The sequence below is a fragment of the Xenopus tropicalis genome, chromosome 10 (genome assembly GCF_000004195.4).
Source record: "Xenopus tropicalis strain Nigerian chromosome 10, UCB_Xtro_10.0, whole genome shotgun sequence".
NCBI classification, from domain to species: Eukaryota; Metazoa; Chordata; class Amphibia; order Anura; family Pipidae; genus Xenopus; species Xenopus tropicalis.
In genome coordinates, this window is record NC_030686.2 from 38,375,862 (window position 1) to 38,398,809 (window position 22,948).

General features: G+C 41.9%; 1 protein-coding gene across 2 annotated transcripts; it reads right to left on the reverse strand.

The window, feature by feature from the left end:
* Window positions 1-864: 864 nt before the first annotated feature.
* ptgis (prostaglandin I2 (prostacyclin) synthase) lies at window positions 865-22,517 on the reverse strand. Of its 2 annotated transcripts, none has more exons than XM_004918549.4 (10): window positions 22,140-22,517; window positions 15,756-15,879; window positions 14,975-15,153; window positions 14,284-14,427; window positions 14,028-14,182; window positions 12,304-12,485; window positions 5,072-5,240; window positions 3,491-3,672; window positions 2,971-3,122; window positions 865-1,598 (listed from the first exon to the last, which is right to left on the reverse strand). In XM_004918549.4, exons 2-10 carry the CDS (start codon window positions 15,783-15,785, stop codon window positions 1,454-1,456), a joined length of 1,338 nt encoding a protein of 445 aa, XP_004918606.2. In that variant the 5' UTR covers window positions 15,786-15,879; window positions 22,140-22,517; the 3' UTR covers window positions 865-1,453. The 2 variants fall into 2 exon arrangements, with proteins under 2 accessions (XP_004918606.2, XP_002933228.3); XM_002933182.4 differs by lacking the exon at window positions 22,140-22,517 and adding an exon at window positions 19,155-19,497.
* Window positions 22,518-22,948: the final 431 nt, after the last annotated feature.

A 22,948-nucleotide genomic window follows, 5' to 3' on the forward strand; every position in this document is an offset into this window, starting at 1 on the left:
TTAGATGAAAAAGAACATGTTAGAAAATGTAAAACATGTTAATAGATAATATACACCTTAGAATGCACACAGGTCTCGTACAGTAAGGATACCGATGCCAGTTATCTTTAAACATCTCTCCATGGAACATTGGTACACAAAATTATCCCTTAAAATACATGAGTGATACTCAGAGTTCCCTGTATAACTCAGCCTGCAGTCTTGTGCCTTTATATGGTCACAGAACCCCTCAGTGACTTCTAATATCCTTATCATTTACAGTGGGGGTACATTATCCCTTATAATACATAAGTGATACTCAGAGTTCCCTGTATAACTCAGCCTGCAGCCTTGTGCCTTTATATGGTCACAGAACCCCTCAGTGACTGCTAATATCCTTATCATTTACAGTAGGGGGTACATTATCCCTTATAATATATGAGTGATACTCACAGTTCCCTGTATAACTCAGCCTGCAGCCTTGTGCCTTTATATGGTCACAGAACCCCTCAGTGACTGCTAATATCCTTATCATTTACAGTGGGGGTACATTATCCCTTATAATACATGAGTGATACTCACAGTTCCCTGTATAACTCAGCCTGCAGCCTTGTGCCTTTATATGGGCACAGAACCCTCAGTGACTGCTAATATCCTTATCATTTACAGTAGGGGGTACATTATCCCTTATAATACATGAGTGATACTCAGAGTTCCCTGTATAACTCAGCCTGCAGCCTTGTGCCTTTATATGGGCACAGAACCCCTCAGTGACTTCTAATATCCTTATCATTTACAGTAAGGGGTTCATTATCCCTTATAATACATGATATTATACTCAGAGTTCCCTGTATAACTTAAGGCAGGCTGGAAAAAATCCCTTGAATAATAAGGGTTTTGTCAAGTGTATTTTATTCTGCACATTGTTCAGTAGATACCCAGTAACAAAAACAAAATCATTAACCAAAGATATATTAACTACAGATATTGTATCAGACACCTCAATTAGATATAAGGCAAGCAACTTGCACATAGAATAATAAATACACATACACTGTAGTATAAATATTATGAAATAAGGTGCAAAAATCGCTAAATCAGATACACTAGTGGGGCTAGGCAGAGAACATTTATTTGCCTTGGGCCCAAACGATTACCCTGATTGGTAGATCACGTTTATATACATGGGATATATGGGATCTATTATCCATAAACCATCATCCATAAAGCTTCTTTTTCATGGCGTCCTAATAAAACCTTGCCATTTGGACTGTGGAAGACTTCTATCCCAGAGTGCTGTATTCCTCCTGGTTGTACTGGGCCCAAATATTGGGACCTAAGTAGGGTATCGGCAGTAATGAAAGCAGGTCCAATTCTCATGATCTTTTGTCTTTTACAAAAAAAAAATTCATTCTTGGAAAAGCTTTCTGGTCCCGCGTTAGCCATTGGTAGTGCGGTGCGGGCAGACTCCTGCTCAGGCTTTTCTCCTGTATCGGAAGAGGATATCGTGTTCTGGCTGTAACAGCCCAAATCCGTACCTGGTTCGATTAAATTCTGGGATCTTCTCAGCAGGGGTTTTCAGTTCAAAATCAAAATAGAAAAGCAGGAGGCAGACAAATCTAAATTGGAAAAATAATACCAAATTCACGAATGCACAAAAGATGAGTTTCAGACCACATAGGAAAGAGTACAAGGCGCCATCTCAGTGCATTGTGCCTGAGTCTGAGCTTTCAGCCAGCACTACACATTAGAACTGCTTTCAGCTAACCTATTGTTTCTCCTACTCCCATGTAACTGGAGGAGTCCCAAGCTGGACTTGGATTTCTTACTATTAAGTGCTATTCTGATACCTACTGGGAGCTGCTATCTTGCTCCCTTCCCATTGTTCTGCTGATTGGCTCTTGGGGGGGGGATATCGTTCCAACTTGCATCTCAGCAGTAAAGTGTGACTAAAGTTTATCAGAGCATTATATGTGCCATTATATGCTGGGGTTCCCTGTGCCATTATATGCTGGGGATCCCTGTGCCATTATATGCTGGGGATCCCCGTGCCATTATATGCTGGGGATCACTGTGCCATTATATGCTGGGGATCACTGTGCCATTATATGCTGGGGATCACTGTGCCATTATATGCTGGGGATCACTGTGCCATTATATGCTGGGGATCACTGTGCCATTATATGATGGGAATGCCTGTGCCATTATATGCTGAGGATCCCTGTACCATTATATGCTGGGGATCACTGTGCCATTATATGCTGGGGATCACTGTGCCATTATATGCTGAGGATCCCTGTACCATTATATGCTGGGGATCACTGTGCCATTATATGATGGGAATGCCTGTGCCATTATATCTTGGGGATCCCTGTGCCATTATACGCTGGGGATCCCTGTGCCATTATATGCTGGGGATGCCTGTGCCATTATATGCTGGGGATCACTGTTCCATTATACGCTGGGGATCCCTGTGCCATTATGTGCTGGGGATCCCTGTGCCATTATATGCTGGGGATCACTGTGCCATTATATGCTGGGGATCCCTGTGCCATTATATGCTGGGGATCCCTGTGCCATTGCATTCTAGGGCTCAATGTCTCATTATACATTATACTATATGCTGGGGATCAATGTTCCATATTATGGTGGGAATCACTGTGCCATTATATGCTGGGAATCACAGTGCTACCCCATATTATTATATGGTCACAAAGACATTATATTCTGGAGACACTGGGGCTCATTTATAAATACTGGGCACATTTGCACCAAGGTGCAGGTTGAACACTGAAAGCAATCATCTGATTGGTTATCATGAGTTCGCCCATTGTTTATAAATGACCCCTTCTGTGTCAGCGTATGCTGAAATTACTGTGTGATGGGAGCCCCAATAATTCTTAAAATAAGGGCCCAACAAAATCAAGTTGTAGCCTCAACAAGTTCTGTTCCTACCGGGAGATACAGCTATAGACTGAGAAGGTTCCTTACTGTTTGATGCTATTGACTGCATGCTTCTTCCCAACGCAAACATTGCTTCCCGCGCCCCATGGCAGGTTGTAGTATTTCAGCCTTTTGCCCTTCTTGTAAAACTCAGTTTTCTCCGTTCCATCTGCGTTTAGGAAGCGGTTGTGCTGAAAAACCTGGAAAACATTTGTCTCATATGACTTTGTCCATCAACAAAGAGAAAAAAAAACAATAAAAACCAAAGGGAAGTTTTTGGTGCAATCTTAAAGGCTGAGTGTGGGCTGTGGAGCAGCCACAGTAGCAGCCATTTTGATTATGGGCAGAGAATGGATATACCTATGAGTTATTTCAGGCTTCAGTTACAAACATCAGACTATTTTGCTAGTTCCTTTGCTTTTCTCCTGCAGACTGAATATCTGTCCAATAGACAGGATTGGTGGGACTCATTCTTTCTGCGTTCTAGTAGCGTTAGGGTCTTTTTCTTATTTAACAGACTGGAATATGTAAATGGCTAAATAGAATACAGATTGAAGATGGCAGGTACCTCGGGCTGCTGGTGAACCTCTGGGTCCATCTGGGGACTCACAAATGGAAAGAGACAGAGCCTGTCTCCTCTTCTGAGCTGGTACTGGTGCCCATCTGCAAGCTTCAAAGTCATGTCTGTGAGAACCTCCCTGGAGATGAAGGGGGCTGCCGTCAGCCTCAGGGTCTCGTTTAGTACGTTGTCTGCAATTAGTAAAAACAGAGGAAATGCCTCAGTCAGGAAGATATGAAATAATACAACCAATTTGTCTTATAGGAAATTCCCCATTTCTATAAAAAGAAAGAAAGGGTGACTCCAGGGGTTTAAAGCCACCATGTGGTCTTGGCAAGTCAAGTGGAGAAATGTCATTGTGGTAATTGGCTTTCCCCTCTCCCAGACAGTCCATGCACTGCTTTGGGGGGGCACACTAGGACTTTTATTATCAAGTGTCCATCACAAGCCCGCACAAGGACTTCCAAGAAGAAAAAGTTGGTGGCATGGTACGTCCCAAGCTAATACCATGGGCCTGTGCATTTTTTATAGAAGAGGCACTCTGGCCCGGGCCAGGAGGGTGGTGCTTTGGTTCATTGGCAGGTTCCTAACAAATCTATAACTGATTTAAAAGAAGGCAAGCAAACCTCTCAGCAAGTGCACCAAGGTTCCTGATTAGATAAATTTCTACTGACAAATCATTCATTAAATGTTAGAAAGGCTTGCAACCTCTGAATCGTCATAGGGAACTCTCCTGGGAGGACCTTGCAGAACCTTACTAGGGGGATATTGCAGAACCTGATTAGGAGGATATTGCAGAACCTTCCCTTACTAGAAGGATATTGCAGAACCTGATTAGGAGGATATTGCAGAACCTACCTTACTAGGAGGATACTGCAGAACCTACCTTACAAGAAGGATATTGTAGAACCTACCTTACTAGAAGCACACTACAGAACATTACTAGAAGGACATTGCAGAACCTTACTAGGAGGATTTTGCAGAACCTACCTTACTAGAAGCACACTACAGAACATTACTAGAAGGACATTGCAGAACCTTACTAGGAGGATTTTGCAGAACCTACCTTACTAGAAGCACACTACAGAACATTACTAGAAGGACATTGCAGAACCTTACTAGGAGGATTTTGCAGAACCTACCTTACTAGAAGCACACTGCAGAACCGTACTAGAAGACATTGCAGAACCTTACTAGAAGGATATTGCAGAACCTACCATACTAGGAGGATATTGTAGAACCTTACTATGAGGATATGGCAGAACCTACCTTACTAGGGGGGTATTGTAGAACCTTACTAGGAGGATATTACAAAACCTTACTAGAAGAACATTGCAGAACCTTACTAGGAGGATATTACAGAACCTTACTAGAAGAACATTGCAGAACCTTACTAGGAGCAAACCCTTCCTATGCTCTTGGTGATATCTTGTTACGTCCAGTCTCTGTGGTTGGTCATTTGTCTCCTGCATTGTTTAGTTCATGAAAATAAGCAAAATCTATTTGTCTATTTATCTCTTTCCCAATGAAGATTGAACTCTGTATGCCTTGCTGCAGACTCTTGGGGTTTAGGCCTGACCCAGTACTAACCCAGGATGATCATTTTATCCAGCAGATCTTGATTCATTTCCTCGATATGCCTTTTTTCTTGTAGATTCCTTTGAAATATACTTTCAAATTCCGCTTGAACGGCTGCCATGGCTTCAGGATGCTTCAGCAAATATAGAACGAGCCAAAATGTTGCTGGGCCGGCATTGCCCTACATAGGAATAGATACAACACAAACAACTAGAACTCTGGCTGCAGAACTGTGAATAAAGTTTACTTTTTACTTACTAAAGGGCAAGTATAACCTTTGGTTGAGGTGTGCTAAAGACCTCTTCTATTTGTAGGAGATTTTATGTAAAGTTACTGCATTTTTTAATAATTTATTGTTTCCTAACTATAGGTGGTGGCTGTTGCTTTAAATGGAAGGGATATGACTCCTGCTGCTGGTGAAAAGTGGTACTGCAGGTTCCAGGTGAAGCGCTCCCTACAGACTGATGTGCTGTGGCTGTAGGCCCTATATGTCAAATGAGGGCAGACTGAGGGTATATATGGCTGGGGTGGATCAGGATCAGGGGTAATAACAGTGGGGTATATTTACCACTGGGGTCAATTAGCTTGCAGTGTGCGGTTTGTGTGCAGAGGACCTAGGATATGATTTCAGGAAGCCCAGTAAAACACCATGATATATCGTTAGTGATGTTATACACAGAGCCCACGTGCGGACATGAATATCTTAGGGGATACATTATTAATTAGAGCTGTTCTCTTTTCAGAATATACAATGTGGCCTGATTGTTTTCTGTGCATCTAAGCAATGGATTGATAAATGAGCTACTGTTCAGTGTGTTAATAAAAAAAGTGTGATAGGATTTCAAAGCTGGTTGATTAACTGGGAAGTGTGAATCCTAAAGTGCTCAGTGGCTCAGTTCTGCTGGAGAGAAGTTCAGTAAATGTAGAATGAGCACGATGTTCTCACGTGTAAGGGAACGGCTATGGGGGCACAGGTTACAGCACAAACAATATGTCAGTAGTATTTCCATAAAGTCATTTTTTGCACCCTCTATATATGCTGCAAATGTCTAAATTTACTCTGCCATTTAAAATTTTATTCTTGAACCAACAAATGTATTTTGTTTTAGTAATATTGGTGTGTAGGCGCCATCTCAGTGCATTGTGAGTCTGAGCTTTCAGCCAGCGCTACACATTAGAACTGCTTTCAGCTAACCTATTGTTTCTCCTACTCCCATGTAACTGGAGGAGTCCCAAGCCGGACTTGGATTTCTTACTATTGAGTGCTATTCTGATACCTACTGGGAGCTGCTATCTTGCTCCCTTCCCATTGTTCTGCTGATCGGCTATTGGGGGAGGGGGGGATATCACTCCAAATTGCATCTCAGCAGTAAAGTGTGACTGAAGTTTATCAGAGCATTATATGTGCCATTATATGTTGGGGATCTCTGTGCCACTACATGTTGGGGATCACAGTGCTACCCCATATTATTATATGGTCACAATGGCATTATATACTGGAGACACTGGGGCTCATTTATAAACACTGTGCACATTTGCACAAGGGCAGTAACCCATAGCAACCAATAATTGTATGGCTATTTGAGCTAGAGCAGGTTGAACACTGAAAGCAATCATCTGATTGGTTATCATGAGTTTGCCCAGTGTTTATAAAGTACCCCTTCTGTGTCAGCGTATGCTGAAATGACTGTGTGATGGGAGCCCCCAGAACACGTAAAATCAGGGCCCAATAAAATCAAGTTGTAGCCTCAATAAGTTCTGTTTGTACTGTAAGATTCAGCTACAGACTGAGAAGGTTCCATACTGTTTGATGCTATTGACTGCATTCCCAATGCAAACATTGCTCAGTTTTCTCCGTTCTAATATATCAGCAGTATTTCCATAAAGTCATTTTTTTTGCACCCTGCCTAAAAGAATTGCAGTGAGTCTATGGATACCGTTTAGGAGCACTGAGACTTGTGACTGCCCCCCTATGGCGGCAGGGGGTAAGTACAGGGCAGGCCTGTGCCAGGTGTGAGGTGCAGACAGAATCGGGACAGAGGTGCTCTCTACATCAGCACCAATGGGGCAAATCATGATGAATGACCCCCCCATGTGTAGCATCTCCCATAATCTCCTGCACAAAAACAGACTATAAATGACCTCATTAGCTTTCACAAACCAAAACCCATTTGACAGTGGATATTAAGCATTCAGCACAATGTGCAAATCCTTTTCCAGTAAGAACAGTCCATAATACTTCCAGAAACACGGCTATGCCAACACATTGAACTCTGCTAATTAAAGTAAAGCCGCAGTACATCCCACCACTTGTATTAAACATTATTATCCCTAACAAAAAAAAAAAAAATATCAAAGCTATTTCAGTTGAATTTCCTCATTTTAACCTCATTAAAACTATGCTATATGTATTCATCCCTTACTTAAATCTATCTAATGTATCTGCCAGTACAGTCACTTCTGGGAGAGAATTCCCTTAGCTTCCCCTTTAATAAAACAAAAACTATTGCTCTGTGAGGCAATTGCTACTTCTTATTTCTTTTCTTTCTATTCATTCCCCTCTCCCATTCATATTCCAGTCTCTAATTCAAACCACTGCCTGGTTGCTAGGTTGATTTGGCCCCTAGCAACAGATTGCTGCTGAAATTCCAAACTCGAGAGCTGCTGAAGAAAAACTTAAATAACATAAAATGTGAAGACCAATTGCAAATTGTCTCAGAATATCAAGCTCTACGTCATACTAAAAGTTAATTTTAAGGTGAAAAACACTTTAAATTAAATGTCATTTTCTAAATTAAATTCTATTTAATTTCATTAAGGGGCAGGACTAGAAGCTCTGTGACCTTAGTGCTACTCTTGCAGGCTGCCAGGGATATTAGTGTGTAAGGGTGTTATTGAGTCAGGTCACACCAAAGACAGCCAGCACAGTCAGACCAAGCCAGCAGTTCATCTATTTATATGAGACCGTTAAAGACCCAGCCGGATGGTGATATATCTTTCATGTCACATTGATGAGCCACATAAGAAAAACTAGATTATATCCGAGAGAGATAAGGCAGAATTTCTATTTTAAGGCTTTCCTGGAGGCTACGAGCTGGCAGCAGCAGCTATAAAACAGTGGGGAGAAGGAGCCATAGGGAAGGTAATTGCAATAGGAAAGGTAGGTGCCATAGGGAAGGTAGGTGCTATAGGGAAAGTAGGTGCAATACGGAAGATAGGTAGGGATAGGAAAATAATTGCCATAGGAGAGGTAGGTGCAATAGGGAAAGTAGGTGCCATAGGAAAGGTAGGTGCAATAGGGAAGATAAGTGCGATAAGGAAAGTAGGTGCCATAGGAAAGGTAGGTGCAATAAGGAAAGTAGGTGCAATAGGGAAGATAATTGCGATAAGGAAAGTAAGTGCCATAGGAAAGGTAGGTGCAATAAGGAAAGTAGGTGCAATAGGGAAGATAATTGCGATAAGGAAAGTAAGTGCCATAGGAGAGGTAGGTGCAATAAGGAAAGGTAGGTGCAATAAGGAAAGTAGGTGCCATAGGAAAGGTAGGCGCAATAAGGAAAGTAGGTGCTATAGGAAAGGTAGGTGCAATAAGGAAAGTAGGTGCCATAGATAAGGTAGGTGCAATAAGGAATATAGGTGTGATAAGGAAAGTAGGTGCAATAGGGAAGATAGGTACAATAAGGAAAGTAGGTGCCATAGGAAAGGTAGATGAAATAGGGAAGATAGGTGTGATAAGGTAAGTAGTTGCCATGGGATAGGTAGGTGAGAAAATTATAGACTTTTACTTGACCTTTATAAAATGACACTTGTGCCCCAAGTCTTCACTTTTAAAGGAACAGGAAATGACAGACTCAACTAAATCATCCAATTATTAAAGAAGAAAAATAGTTATTTTTTAATGGGTGAATGTATCTCTTTTAAAGAGGGAAGTTCATTTTGAGCATCATTTTAAAACTGAAAAAGGGGTAAACTGTAATTTCCCCCCCTATAATATTAAATCTGCTCCCTGGAATAAATATTTGGTTGCTAGAAAAGTACAGTTAGCAACCAGACACAGGCTAGAGACAGGGCAAAAACATTGCTTGTGTGTAGAAGATGTGAATCACGAGTCACAATATGGATAAGATGAGCTGCAGTTGGGCATTCTATCACAATGCATTAGGGCCTCCGATATGGAAAGTGCCCGGAGATGTGCAAGGCCTTACTATGAACTCCCAGCAGCCTGTATGTCTCAGTGACAGGAGCAGCAGCCTGTATCTCATATGAGCTAATGAGCCTGCAGTCCCTATGAGACAGCCATGCTTAGGGTTGCCAAGCCCTAGGGGTGGGGGAGTCAGATGGGGAAGCAAAATGGGCAAAGTGGGCAGGGAAGTGGGCTGAACATAGGTGGGTATGGCTTTATAAGGGGGTAAACCATCAGCGGAGAGGGTCAGTGAAGGGAGCAATTTGGAGGGGATTATAACAGTAATTATGTTGCTGGTAAATGTGTAATTCTGCCTCTAGCTGGCGATTTACTGGCGGGGCTGGCCAAATACCCCAGGTAACCCTAGCCATGCTGCTATCTATCCTTATACTGCAAAAAATTACTAGGCTTGTAGGATACTTCTTAATACCCCCTGTGAGTCTTTAAAAGGGCATAACACTACCCTAAACCTATTCTTGACAAAGTGCCCCCTTTAGGGGCTAAATATTGACATTATTTTTTTTTTTTCAAGTTCCCTAAAACTATTCGGCTCCCCCAATCTAATAACAGAGATCCGATTCTCAGCTGGCAGCCCCACCAGCACTTCAGTAGGTATTTGGAGCCACTGGGGCTCATTTATAAACCTGGGCAGTAACCCACAGCAACCGGTTTTCGGGCTGATCCCTGCACAGCTTCATTTCATATAGCCAAGTGGAGGCGGAAGTTGTGTTTGTCAGTTTTACTCAGGGTGCCCCCAGCCTATATGGAGAAGGCAGAAATCTCAAAGGGCCACTGGCCCAATGGGGAAACGTTTAATGAGATTGTATTTCTATAGAAATCTTTCCCTCGTGTTGCTGGACTACAGCTCCCAGCATGCATTATCTATTGATTGGTAAACTGTAAGGTTAATAATACAAGGCCAGGCTGGCATTAGTAAACTATACCCCCAGAATGAATACGTAACCAACAGATAGTTTATATTATGTTAAGTTGCCTATTAAAGAATCTCCCAAAACTGGAATATATATATCAGTAAATATTGCCCTTTTACATCCTTTCCCTTGAACCGCCATTTTGTGATGGGCTGTGACAGATCACCTGACAGGAAATAATGCAGCTCTAACTGTAACAGGAAGTAGTGTGGGAGTAACAGACAGAACTCTGTCCATTGATTGGCTGATGGGGCCTAGCATGTATGTGTGCCTTGGCTTGTTTGTGTGCACTGTGACTCCTATGATCCCAGGGGGCGGCCCTTAATTCTTAAAATGGCAGTTTTCTATTTAGGATTACCCAATAGCACATACTACTAAAAAAGTATATTTTTATGAAAATAGTTTATTAAGATGAAGCAGGGTTTTGCTCATAAGCTTGTTTATGCAATATATTTTAGATACCTACATTGTTTTTGGGTATAGTTTTCCTTTAAAGCATCTCCATGATACCCTGTGGGAATGGGACTGCCCTTTGGCATTACAGAATCCTTTGAGCTGCCATTATTATCTCAATGCCCTGCCGGCTCTTGGGCCTCAGCAGCATTCAGCTCTTGTTCAGCTCAATTCTCCTCCTTCCCAAAGCTGATGTGGTGCAGTTGTTCAGACAAGATCTGTCACCGAGGAAGTCCCAGAAAAGTCACAGATGATGAAAAGTGGAAGTAAAATGTCTGGAGACAGACTGTCATCTGCAATCCCTGCCAGAGTGTAAGAGTTACCCCTCCGGGGAATGGGACACCTTGGGCAAGGGCATGAACACCTTTCTATTGTGTGACACAGCACCACCAAGTGGACAGACGAGAGAACTGTCACTTCAAAGCAAAATAATGGTTATTTTTAATGAAACTTGGCAGAAAATGACTAAATTAATATTTATAATTTTTAAAGAGTAAGTATTACTATGAAGTGATTATGAAGCCTGGTTTCAATTTTACCATTATCCAAAGAGTGCAATATTACTTGCAATACCACATTTCACCATTGCCAGCCTTTTCATATGGAGCAATAAAACAGCACCACCACATTTCTCTCTCTCTCTCTATATATACAGGTATGAGATCCCTTATCCGGAAACCCATTATCCAGAATGTTCTGAATTACGGAAAGTCCATCTCCCATAGACTTCATTATAAGAAAATAATTCTAATTTTTAAAAATGATTTCCTATTTCTCTGTAATTATATAACAGTACCTTGTACTTGATCCCAACTAAGATATAATTACCCCTTATTGAGGGCAGAACAGCCCTATTGGGTTTAATTCATGTTTAAATGATTCCCTTTTCTCTGTAATAATAAAACAGTACCTGTACTTGATCCCAACTAAGATATAATTACCCCTTATTGGGGGCAGAACAGCCCTATTGGGTTTATTTAATGGTTAAATGATTCCCTTTTCTCTGTAATAATAAAACAGTACCTGTACTTGATCCCAACTAAGATATAATTACCCCTTATTGGGGGCAGAACAGCCCTATTGGGTTTATTTAATGGTTAAATGATTCCCTTTTCTCTGTAATAATAAAACAGTACCTGTACTTGATCCCAACTAAGATATAATTACCCCTTATTGGGGCAGAACAGTCCTATTGGGTTTATTTAATGGTTAAATGATTCCCTTTTCTCTGTAATAATAAAACAGTACCTGTACTTGATCCCAACTAAGATATAATTACCCCTTATTGGGGGCAGAACAGCCCTATTGGGTTTATTTCATGGTTAAATGATTACCTTTTCTCTGTAATAATAAAACAGTACCTGTACTTGATCCCAACTAAGATATAATTACCCCTTATTGGAGGCAAAAACAAGTCTATTGGGTTTATTCAATATTTAAAATATTCTTAGCAGACTTAAGTTATGGAGATCCAAATTACAGAAAGATCTCTTATTCGGAAAACCCCAGGTCCCGAGCATTCTGGTTAACAGGTCCCATACCTATATATAAATATATCAGATGTGATTCAACAAGGCAGCTACAGGGTAAATGTCATCTGCCAACTGACCTGGGTGGGGGTGAGAGTGGTTGTGTGGGTTGGCCATAGCACAGGTGGGTGTGGCTATAAATTCTCATACCTGGGTAGCCCATAGCTGTAACACCAACGCTCTGGACTGCATGTCTTCAGTTGCTTGTATTTCCTCCAGGTGCTGCTGGTAATACTCAAACCAAGAACTTTTACAGCATTTTCCTTTGTGGCTCTTTATGGAAATGAGTTTCTGAAGACGATTCTTCACCAAAGAGGCCTCTTCCTTTTCTCCTGCAATAAATCAAAAGGGACCATTTCTGTTATCATAAATAGTACTACTGGGATATGGTAGGCTGGGGAGGCCTTGAGTGAATTCAGTAGCAGAAGGGAGGAATAGAAAAAGCTTAAGAAGCTGTTCCTGCTGAATTGTGCTTAGTACAGAAGAATCCCTATGCTGCCATAGTTTTATGGTATCTCTCTGTACAGGCTATGAGCAAACTTAGGGGGCTGTTCCTGCTGAATTGTGCTTAGTACAGGGGAATCCCTATGCTGCCATAGTTTTATGGTATCTCTCTGTACAGGCTATGAGCAAACTTAGGGGGCTGTTCCTGCTGAATTGTGCTTAGTACAGGGGAATCCCTATGCTGCCATAGTTTTATGGTATCTCTCTGTACAGGCTATGAGCAAACTTAGGGGGCTGTTCCTGCTGAATTGTGCTTAGTACAGGGAATCCCTATGCTGCCATAGTTTTATGGTATCTCTCTGTACAGGCTATGAGCAAACTTAGGGGGCTGTTCCTGCTGAATTGTGCTTAGTACAGGGGAATCCCTATGCTGCCATAGTTTTATGGTATCTCTCTGTACAGGCTATGAGCAAACTTAGGGGGCTGTTCCTGCTGAATTGTGCTTAGTACAGGGGAATCCCTATGCTGCCATAGTTTTATGGTATCTCTCTGTACAGGCTATGAGCAAACTTAGGGGGCTGTTCCTGCTGAATTGTGCTTAGTACAGGGGAATCCCTATGCTGCCATAGTTTTATGGTATCTCTCTGTACAGGCTATGAGAAAACTTGTGAATTGTGCTTAGTACAGGGGAAATACACATTATTTATATCTGCTGAGAATTTTTTTTTTTACACATATTGAATTTTTCAGCCAACGTCATTATTCCTAAAACATTGAACCTAGAAAAGGAAAGCACAGTTCCGCCAACAAACAGATGGCAAATATCAAACCATGAAAATAGATTATTTTAAGAGCTCCGAGTATAACAGAGCATGTGGTAACAGTGACACCTACAGGCGAAAAAAATCCCTGCAAAAATCCTTTAGATTTCAAAGGAGGTATTTCCTTTAACTGTTTATTATAAATGATCTAGTGACGTATGAAGGGCAAAATTTGGCCCCTTTGACCCCCTGGTATTCTGCCTGTTCCTATGGAATGATAAGGGGTCTGTATAAAGATGGCAGATTCCTGAAATATTTGCCCTTATCATGTGAGCAGGGTTAATGAAGACTGAGTACGGCATATAAATCCCTGCCAGGTTGGCATTTGGGGAATGTTTGTGTATAACAAAGCATTACAGCTAGATATATATCTATATATAAACCACATGCTGTAAAGCTATTAGCCACTTGGCCTGCAATGTTCCCAGATCTGGAATCTCAAGACAAATACCTGTTAAATGGGAGCTGTCAGCGCAGCACCCGTCTGTAGTGGATCTTTACTGAACCCCTGTCACATGATATCCTTTTTTCATATAGTTGTTGAGATATTTAATGTTTTATAAGTGAGCTCTTTTAACCTAACTATTTCCCACCTCACTCATCATCTACCTGTGGATAGAGTGTTCCGTGCTGCCTTCATGAGCAGCCAATCCAGTTTTCGAAATTCCTTGTAGACATCCTCTGAGTGCTTCAGATCTCTCATAGGAGAATATGTACTTGTGTACTGCTCCGATTCAGTGCCAAACAGAGTTAGGTACCCGGCTCTGTGCAATACCAAAAAATAGTTTTTTGTAATGGGAATAGAGAGCGAGGAAGATATTAATAATAATTTGGATTTGGCAACTTGTAGTATGTATTTAGTTACCTTAGCATCACGCCATAAATGAAATCAAATAAACCCTGGTCTGTCCATTCAGTGTTTGGCAGCCGTCTGTCCTTTAGTAAGATGGTACTGAGATTATGGAACATGGACCTTGTCAGTTTAGTCAGATTAGAGCCCTGAAAGTGCCTGTAAATGAAATAATTCTATAAATATATTATAAATATTATGTCTATGAAGATTTTCATTCATCCAGGTCATGGTATATCTAGTATAAATAAATTTAAAGAAACTGGACTTGTTTGGTAATCATTGATTGAAACGTCTTCAATGATTACCAAACAAGTCCAGTTGCTTTAAATTTATTTATACTAGATATAAATATTATATTTTTTCAAAAAGGCTGTGGAAGCAGCCGAAACGTTAGATGGACGTTTGAAATAAACAAGCTGAATTTTTTCACTAAGACCTGTGAGTGCAGCATTTTCCTTTTTTATTCTATACCATTTTTGAATACTGCACCCAGGCGTTCTAATGATCCTAGATGGGAGTGCCGGTTGCCTTTGACTATATATATATTATCTGCTATACAGCACCCAGCCACATTAGCTCCAGAATTATACGTGAGTGCCTGTATTACCATGTATTATATATATATCTATATATCTATATATTGCCCAACCCATTAATTCAGATTGCCAAAGGGAACCCATTAGGGATGGCACAGAATACTTACAATGCGAGTAAAGTTTTCTCTTCATTTCCACCAGAAGGGGGCAGTCTAACATCAAACATCCGATCCATCAGCATCCGTGCATATTTCCCAAAATCCAGCTGGTTGCTTGGTGCCCAGAAAACTGCATCGTAGGAATGCGGATCCAGTAAAACAGTGATGAACTTCCCAGCCACTTGGATCTGTAGGAAAATGACAGTTACACACTGACAGTTCATTAATGAGAGGATATGGTTTTAGAAAGCAGAAGAATGGAAAAATGAACCAATGGCTGATAAAGTGAAGGCAGAAGGGTAAGAAGGCAACAGTAGGGCATGATGGTAACAGTGGGAAAAGATGGCGAGAGATGGGTAAGATGACAGTAGAAACAGTGGCAAGAAATAATGGCAACGGTGGGGCCAATATGGCAGGAGTAGAGGAATTGCATGAGTGCTGCCAAAGTCTGTTATTGCCCCAGGGCTCACCACTACCAAAGACAACCCTAATGCCAGTGCCTTGCTCTGACCCATGCCCTAATAACATTGGATTTACCAGTACGGAGCAGGAAAGCAGTATGGAGGTAGCCTCTTATCTAAAAACACTAATATACTGCTATGGGCCTGGGATGCTGGGAGTTGTAGTCAACAACAGAATCTCTGGTTGGTTGTTCCTACAATGGGGCATTAAATACAACAGCAGGGATGGGGAGGTTTGGCTGTTAGCCTGCATTTACATGGAGTAGCAGCCACGTGTGGCATTAGCCTAAAACCAATAAAAAGCAGAAAGCCACTGAAGCGTTACTCACTGTGAATATGTCCCCGTGCTTCTCTTTCATGTCTGACAGAAACTTGGCAGCATCTTTGCCAAATTCCAAAGCATAGCCCAGCCAGGGAATGGAACCGCGGTCCAACGGGGGCTCATTGGGCTGTCTGAGAGTACAAATATACATGTTACAGGGATTTTCGGTACATACAGCCAATAGAATGCTTAGGCTACACACATGCTCTATTCCATCACAGGCCCACGTACTATGAACACGCTGAGCCAAAAACCAGCACTTGTGAGGCTCTAATTTTATAGTTACTGTTACTTTTTATTACTGATCCCTCTATTCAGGTCTCTCCTACTCGTCTTTTTAGGTTCTCATTCAAATCACTGCCTGGTTGCTAGGGTAAACTGGAACCTAGCAACCAGATAGCTGGTAGAAATTTCAAACTGGAGAGCCTCTTAATAAATAATTAAATGAACACAAAAATTGTCTCTGAATATCACTGTAATTCAAGGTGAACTGACCCTTTAAAGCAGGAGCCAATTAAGGACATGTCCACTTGTCTAAAGTTGCCAATATAAAAAGGAAGATAAAAGTTGCCCCTACAGACCAATTCAGCAACTTACTGGCCTATGTATGGGTCACATGCTAGAAAATAGGAAATTGGCCAGTAATCATCAGGCAGCTCTAAGTGCCCAATACATGAACAGGCAGTACAAAGTGTTTATTTTATACATGATGGGACTAATTTAATAAAAGTAGCTTTTCATACTCTGCCCCATTAATAGCTGAAAAGATCTCACGTAGGAGTCACTTATGGCCATAGCTGATGAGTATTAATACGAATGGCTGCTGTACAAGTTATTACATGCAGCAGCTCTCTGCAGACTGAATTATATCACCCGATCTACCATAGAAACCCTCTATCACATTCCCATCAGCCCCTGCCCCAGTGGAGCTTACAATCTAAGGTCTCTATCACATTCCCATCAGCCCCTGCCCCAGTGGAGCTTACAATCTAAGGTCTCTATCACATTCCCATCAGTCCCTGCCCCAGTGGAGCTTACAATCTAAGGTCCCTATCCCATTCCCATCAGTCCCTGCCCCAGTGGAGCTTACAATCTAAGGCCCCTATCCCATTCCCATCAGTCCCTGCCCCAGTGGAGCTTACAATCTAAGGTCCCTATCACATTCCCATCAGCCCCTGCCCCAGTGAGCTTACAATCTAAGGTCTCTATGCCATTCCCATCAGTCCCTGCCCCAGTGGAGCTTACAATCTAAGGTCCCTATCCATTCCCATCAGTCCCTGCCCCAGTGAGCTTACAATCTAAGGTCCCTATCCCATTCCCATCAGTCCCTGCCCCAGTGAGCTTACAATCTAAGGTCTCTATGCCATTCCCATCAGTCCCTGCCCCAGTGGAGCTTACAATCTAAGGTCCCTATCCCATTCCCATCAGTCCCTGCCCCAGTGAGCTTACAATCTAAGGTCCCTATCACATTCCCATCAGTCCCTGCCCCAGTGGAGCTTACAATCTAAGGTCCCTATCACATTCCCATCAGTCCCTGCCCCAGTGGAGCTTACAATCTAAGGTCCCTATCACATTCCCATCAGTCCCTGCCCCAGTGGAGCTTACAATCTAAGGTCCCTATCACATTCCCATCAGTCCCTGCCCTAGTGGAGCTTACAATCTAAGGTCCCTATCACATTCCCATCAGTCCCTGCCCCAGTGGAGCTTACAATCTAAGGTCCCTATCACATTCCCATCAGTCCCTGCCCCAGTGGAGCTTACAGTCTAAGGTCCCTATCACATTCCCATCAGTCCCTGCCCCAGTGGAGCTTACAGTCTAAGGTCCCTATCACATTCCCATCAGTCCCTGCCCCAGTGGAGCTTACAATCTAAGGTCCCTATCACATTCCCATCAGTCCCTGCCCCAGTGAGCTTACAATCTAAGGCCCCTATCACATTCCCATCAGTCCCTGCCCCAGTGGAGCTTACAATCTGTAACCCCTCTACTAAGCACAATTCAGCAGGAACAACCCCCTAAGTTTGCTCATAGCCTGTACAGAGAGATACCATAAAACTATGGCAGCATAGGGATCCCCCTGTACTAAGCACAATTCAGCAGGCACAGCCCCATAAGTTTGCTCATAGCCTGTACAGAGAGATACCATAAAACTATGGCAGCATAGGTATTCCCCTGTACTAAGCACAATTCAGCAGGAACAGCCCCCTAAGTTTTGTCCTAGCTCTATAATCATACAGTTATTTTAATTTCTAGTGACTCGGAGGGAACACACTGCAGGGAGGCAGCTGTACAGACACCAGTGGGAATATGTGCATTTGTTAAACACAAATAATGTTTAGATTCTCTAGTCCCAGTGGGCAGGAAGTTGTCTGCGTTTTCCTCTTTTTTTTAACTCTTTTGTTGCCTTAAGGGGCAGATCCAAGCAATACCAGCTGGACTTCTATGGGCTGCCTGCCCCAATGTATGATTTGATAATATCAGTTACTTGTTACACAATAGACTTTTGGTGGGTTAAACTAATGGAGAGGAGATGCCTGGTAGCCTGATGGCTTCGGCAAGCCTGTGGCTAATACACAGACTACTGGCTGTAGCCTCCTTATCCCCAGTGATATAGCTTGGTCCCTGGAGAAGACTGCCCAGGCACAAAATAAATGCATAAAGGGTGACAGTTTGTAAATGTATTTGCTATTAAAAACCAGTGCCCGTCTGGCTGGTAATATTCACTGTACTGCTGATTCTGACAAATGAGTTAAATTGGAAGAATTGACTTCTCCTACATAGTTTCAGGAGTCAGAACCAGAATACAGAGAGGGGTGCAGTTCCCCTTTAGGATGCAAAAGAAAAGCTATTTCACAAATATTCCCTGTCCCTCTCAGAAACAACCATGCAAACTTTAAAAATGCAACTTTTTCTGATGAAAGAGAATTATATATATATATAAATATATATAACTTAGAACCAGTAAAAAGGTATCGTAAATGTATTTAGGAAACCAGCTTCGAATTACATATTTCCTTAAGAAAATGTATTTTGGGGTTTATATCCCTTTTAACTGACTCCCAGCTGGATTTTATTGTGCGCCGGATCCATTAAAACCTATGCACAGACCCCCAGTGGGAAATTCTAATGAAATAAGAATCCTGCTTATAGATGATTTAGAAATAACCCTGAATTAAAGTTTCCCTATACACCTTACTGTAGCACTGTAGGCAAAATAAAATAAGTTTTACTAATTATAATACATCATTCCTATTTAAAATGTTCCCACATCCCAACAGAAGGGCGGATCCGGCACTACAGGGCACAGGAGTATGTATGGAAACATATAGATGAATATCTCAGATAAATAAGATCAACTTGTCCTTGATGCTTTACTGTTTCTTTAAGGTGGAAGCGCCACAGACCTACCTGGTTCTGTGCAGAAAGCGGTAGTAGCAGAAGCCAATACAGAGGATAAGGAGAAGCAGAGAGAAGACACCGGCCCATACCATCCTGCAGGGGAGGGGATCCCACTCACTTCTGCACTCTGGCTGGGAGCTCCTCGGCTAAATAGAGACATTGGAAGGGGAGGGGGCAGCAGCTATTTAAACTAATTGCAACATGTCCTGGGTTATGTATAAGGTGCTCTTACTCACCCCTTACCCAAGAATGGAAAGGCTTAGTGATCTGATGTCATGGTGGCACCCATGGGCTAGCAAGGTGGGCTTCTTGAGAACTCACCAAAGTGACAGGACCCCAGTGTCTCTCCCACGGCTTCAGGTTAAGTTTTAGTATGCTATAGAATGGCCTATTCTTAGCAATTTTTCAATTGGTCTTATTTTTTTTCTTTTTTAGAGTTTTTTTTAATTATTTATTTTCTAACTCTTTCCAGTTTTTGAATGGAGGTCAATGATCCCAGCAGACAAAAAAATGATTGCTCTGTAAAGCCATCATTTTATTATTGTTGTTACATTTTGTGACTTATCTCTTTATTTAGGCCCTATTCCATTCATATTCCTGACTCTCATTCAAATCACAGCCTGGTTGCTAAGGTAAATTGAACCCTAGCAACCATATAGCTGTCACATTCCAGATAGCTGTCGAAAGATGCTGAAGAAAATGCTAAATGATTCAAAAACCTCAAATAAGAAAAAATAAAAGGTAAAGTTAAGTTAAAGTTGAACAAGTATATAATGGAATGTGATGCAAGTCATAGGGGGAGATTTACTAATCCACGAATCCGAATCCCGAAAGGGAAAAAATCAGATTGGAAATAAAAATTTTGCGACTTTTTCGTCGCTGTCGCGATTTTTTCGTATTTGTTGCAACTTTTTCATCGCCGCCACGACTTTATTGAATTTTGCGCGACTATTTCGTCGCCATTGCGATTCTTTCGTATTGAGCGGTTGTAAACAGCGGAAAAACCAATCCGATTTTTTCGCAATGGCGACGAAAAAGTAATGGAAAATATACAAAAAAGTTGCGACGCCGACGAAAAAGTCGCGGAACATGCAAAAAAGTCGATCAAAAATACCGATCATTATGAAAAAAACGCCTTCGGACCGTTCGTGGATTAGTAAATCTCCCCCATAGTCTGCAGAAAACTCTTTATAGCAACGGGGGTAGTTTAGAGCAATGTGACACTTAGGGGCTTATTTACTGATTGTGAAATTGAGTTTGTTTTCTAAAATGAATAAACTCGCATATCGAATGGTGGCTTGTTTATTAATAAGCAAAAGCCGTTCGAAAAAAAAACACGAAAAATTTGAGTTTGAGACTACACTTGGCTTTGCCTAGGACAACCCCCATTGACTTCTATGGAAACTCGCAAGCTTTTAAATGGCGACTTTATACGTTCGAGTTTTAAGGTTTTTTACATTTAATAAATACCAGACATTCAAGTTTCCGAATCTTAACTCGAATTTGAGTTTTTAAAGCGCAGAAAAACTCGAATCGAGAAGAAGAAAATAAAATTAGTCCATTGAAGGGAGCAAACCACTATATGTTTGCCATTTGCACCATGCACTCACGCATTTCACCTATAGGCAGAGGTCCATAATGGAGTGCATAGACCTGTGCCTGACTCATATATACAGTATTGCCTGCATTTGGCAGCACTGTATTCATGAGGGGCAGACTGGGGGTGGTATGTAGGCATCTCCTTGGTGCTACCCTAGCTTTCATGTTATTCAGATACACGAGCTAGGGAAGGGCAATGGCCCGAGGTGCTATGGCCAATGGTCCAAGGTGCTATGGAGCCATTATTTTAATTTTAACATAAATTCCTATGTGCCATGGCCTTTTAATATCACCTATGGCACAAATGCAAGCTGCCATATTGCTTGTCTCTGCTAAGGTATATTTCACAAGCAATAACAACAGCACCCCTAGTGTTCATAGGAATACTCAGTAGGGGTAAATTGATCATGCTGTGTAAAAAACATTATGTTGCTCATAGCAGCAAATCAGATGCTTTGCTTTGTTGAAATCTAATTGCTGATTGGTTGCCCTTGGCAACATCACCGGTAATGCTTCACTCCACTTTTTACACTGCATAATAACTATACCTCTTAGGGAAACAATATGGCAGCTCCAATCTATATGTAGAAATACAAATATATGGAGAAGGAATGTTCTGTAGAATAGATCTTGTTCCAGCACAGTCATAATTAATAGCTTTTAGTACCTCTTATAATTCAAATGGGCTTAGGGATAATGATTTCATTGTGCCCGGCTGCCAGAGAACTGTCTCCATTTAGCACTGCAGATGAATGGTCGGCAGAAGTCATGTTTATTTTGAGAGGGAAGCACATATTATAAAGAAAATAATCGAGAGATAGGAGGAAACCCTCCCGCGCATTCCGCAGATAGTGCCGAGCTGAACACACGTGCGCGGGGTTGGAAATATCCCAAAGTGGAGAGGAGATGCCATGACCATGGTGCCACGACTCAGTAGCCATTGCACCCACTGGCCCGTGCACATTTTCCCTATCATTCAAGGGTGCTATCTGGCCATATCTATGGCCATATCGTGCCACTTGCAAGGGTAATGTGACCAAACATAAGACCCAAAATGTAAACGTGGCCTAGTAACCCATGGCAACCATGCAGATATTGGCATTCATCCAGGGGACCAATCAGTACATCTTGTTAATATGCAGCAATGGATTGCTGGACTTGGGGCAAACTTTGCAGCTTGTATTCAATGAACAGAGGTGTTTATTTTGTTGTAGTACTCACAAGTATTTATTTAGTATTCTGAAGTGGAAGGATATTGGGATTTGGACACAGAACTATGACACCAGATAAAGTCCAGCTGATCCATCCACATGGCTGTGACCAACTCATGTCTCTATAGTTCTTAAAGGGCAAGAACAGCTTAATTACTTACCCAGTCAGTGGGTTATTACTTACCTTGACTAGGGTAACTCTAGAGTAACTCTCCATAGGATGGGCAGATTATATGCTCTCTCTTCTTCCCTGTCTTGCACCAGGTCAGGCTTGGGGCATCCTTGGTCCCCAAAAAATTAGCACCCCCCCTATGACTTTAGCTTTTCTTGTTCTTTAAATTAAACCGAGCATCATTTTAAAGAACTTCTTAATTTTACAGAAAATTCTGAAGCTTTACAGAAGTTCTGAAGCCATAAGTTTGCTCATATATAGCTTGTATAGAGAAATACCATACAATTATGCCAGAATAAGTACCACCTTTCTTGTAAACATGATTCAGCAGGAACAGCCCCCTAAGTTTGCTCATAGCCTGTACATAGAGATACCATAAAACTATGGCAGCATAGGGATTCCCCTGTACTAAGCACAATTCAGCAGGAACAGCCCCCTAAGTTTGCTCATAGCCTGTACAGAGAGATACCATAAAACTATGGCAGCATAGGGATTCCCCTGTACTAAGCACAATTCAGCAGGAACAGCCCCCTAAGTTTGCTCATAGCCTGTACAGAGAGATACCATAAAACTATGGCAGCATAGGGATTCCCCTGTACTAAGCACAATTCAGCAGGAACCGCCCACTAGTGCTCACCTGACCGTGTGTGCTGCTGGGTGCTGATCGCAGGTTGTGTGGTGCTCGTTGAGCTCAATCATGAGCAATTGTAGCCCTGGAGGGTGTGGTGCGCCCAAGGATGCTGATCCAGGAAAGCCCCAGGCCTCATCTGAGTCACCTAGGCCTCGGGGTGCTTCTGCAGAAGGAGGAGTTTCTGAGGGGC

Coding starts and splice junctions, on each gene's coding strand:
- ptgis (XM_002933182.4), bottom strand. CDS start 19,237: ATGGTATGGGCCGGTGTCTTCTCTCTGCTTCTCCTTATCCTCTGTATT. Junction 14,183..14,283: donor ATTTATGGCGTGATGCTAAG/GTAACTAAATAC, acceptor GGTATTGCACAG/AGCCGGGTACCTAACTCTGT. Junction 1,599..2,970: donor GCAGTCAATAGCATCAAACA/GTAAGGAACCTT, acceptor TTTCCAATTTAG/ATTTGTCTGCCTCCTGCTTT.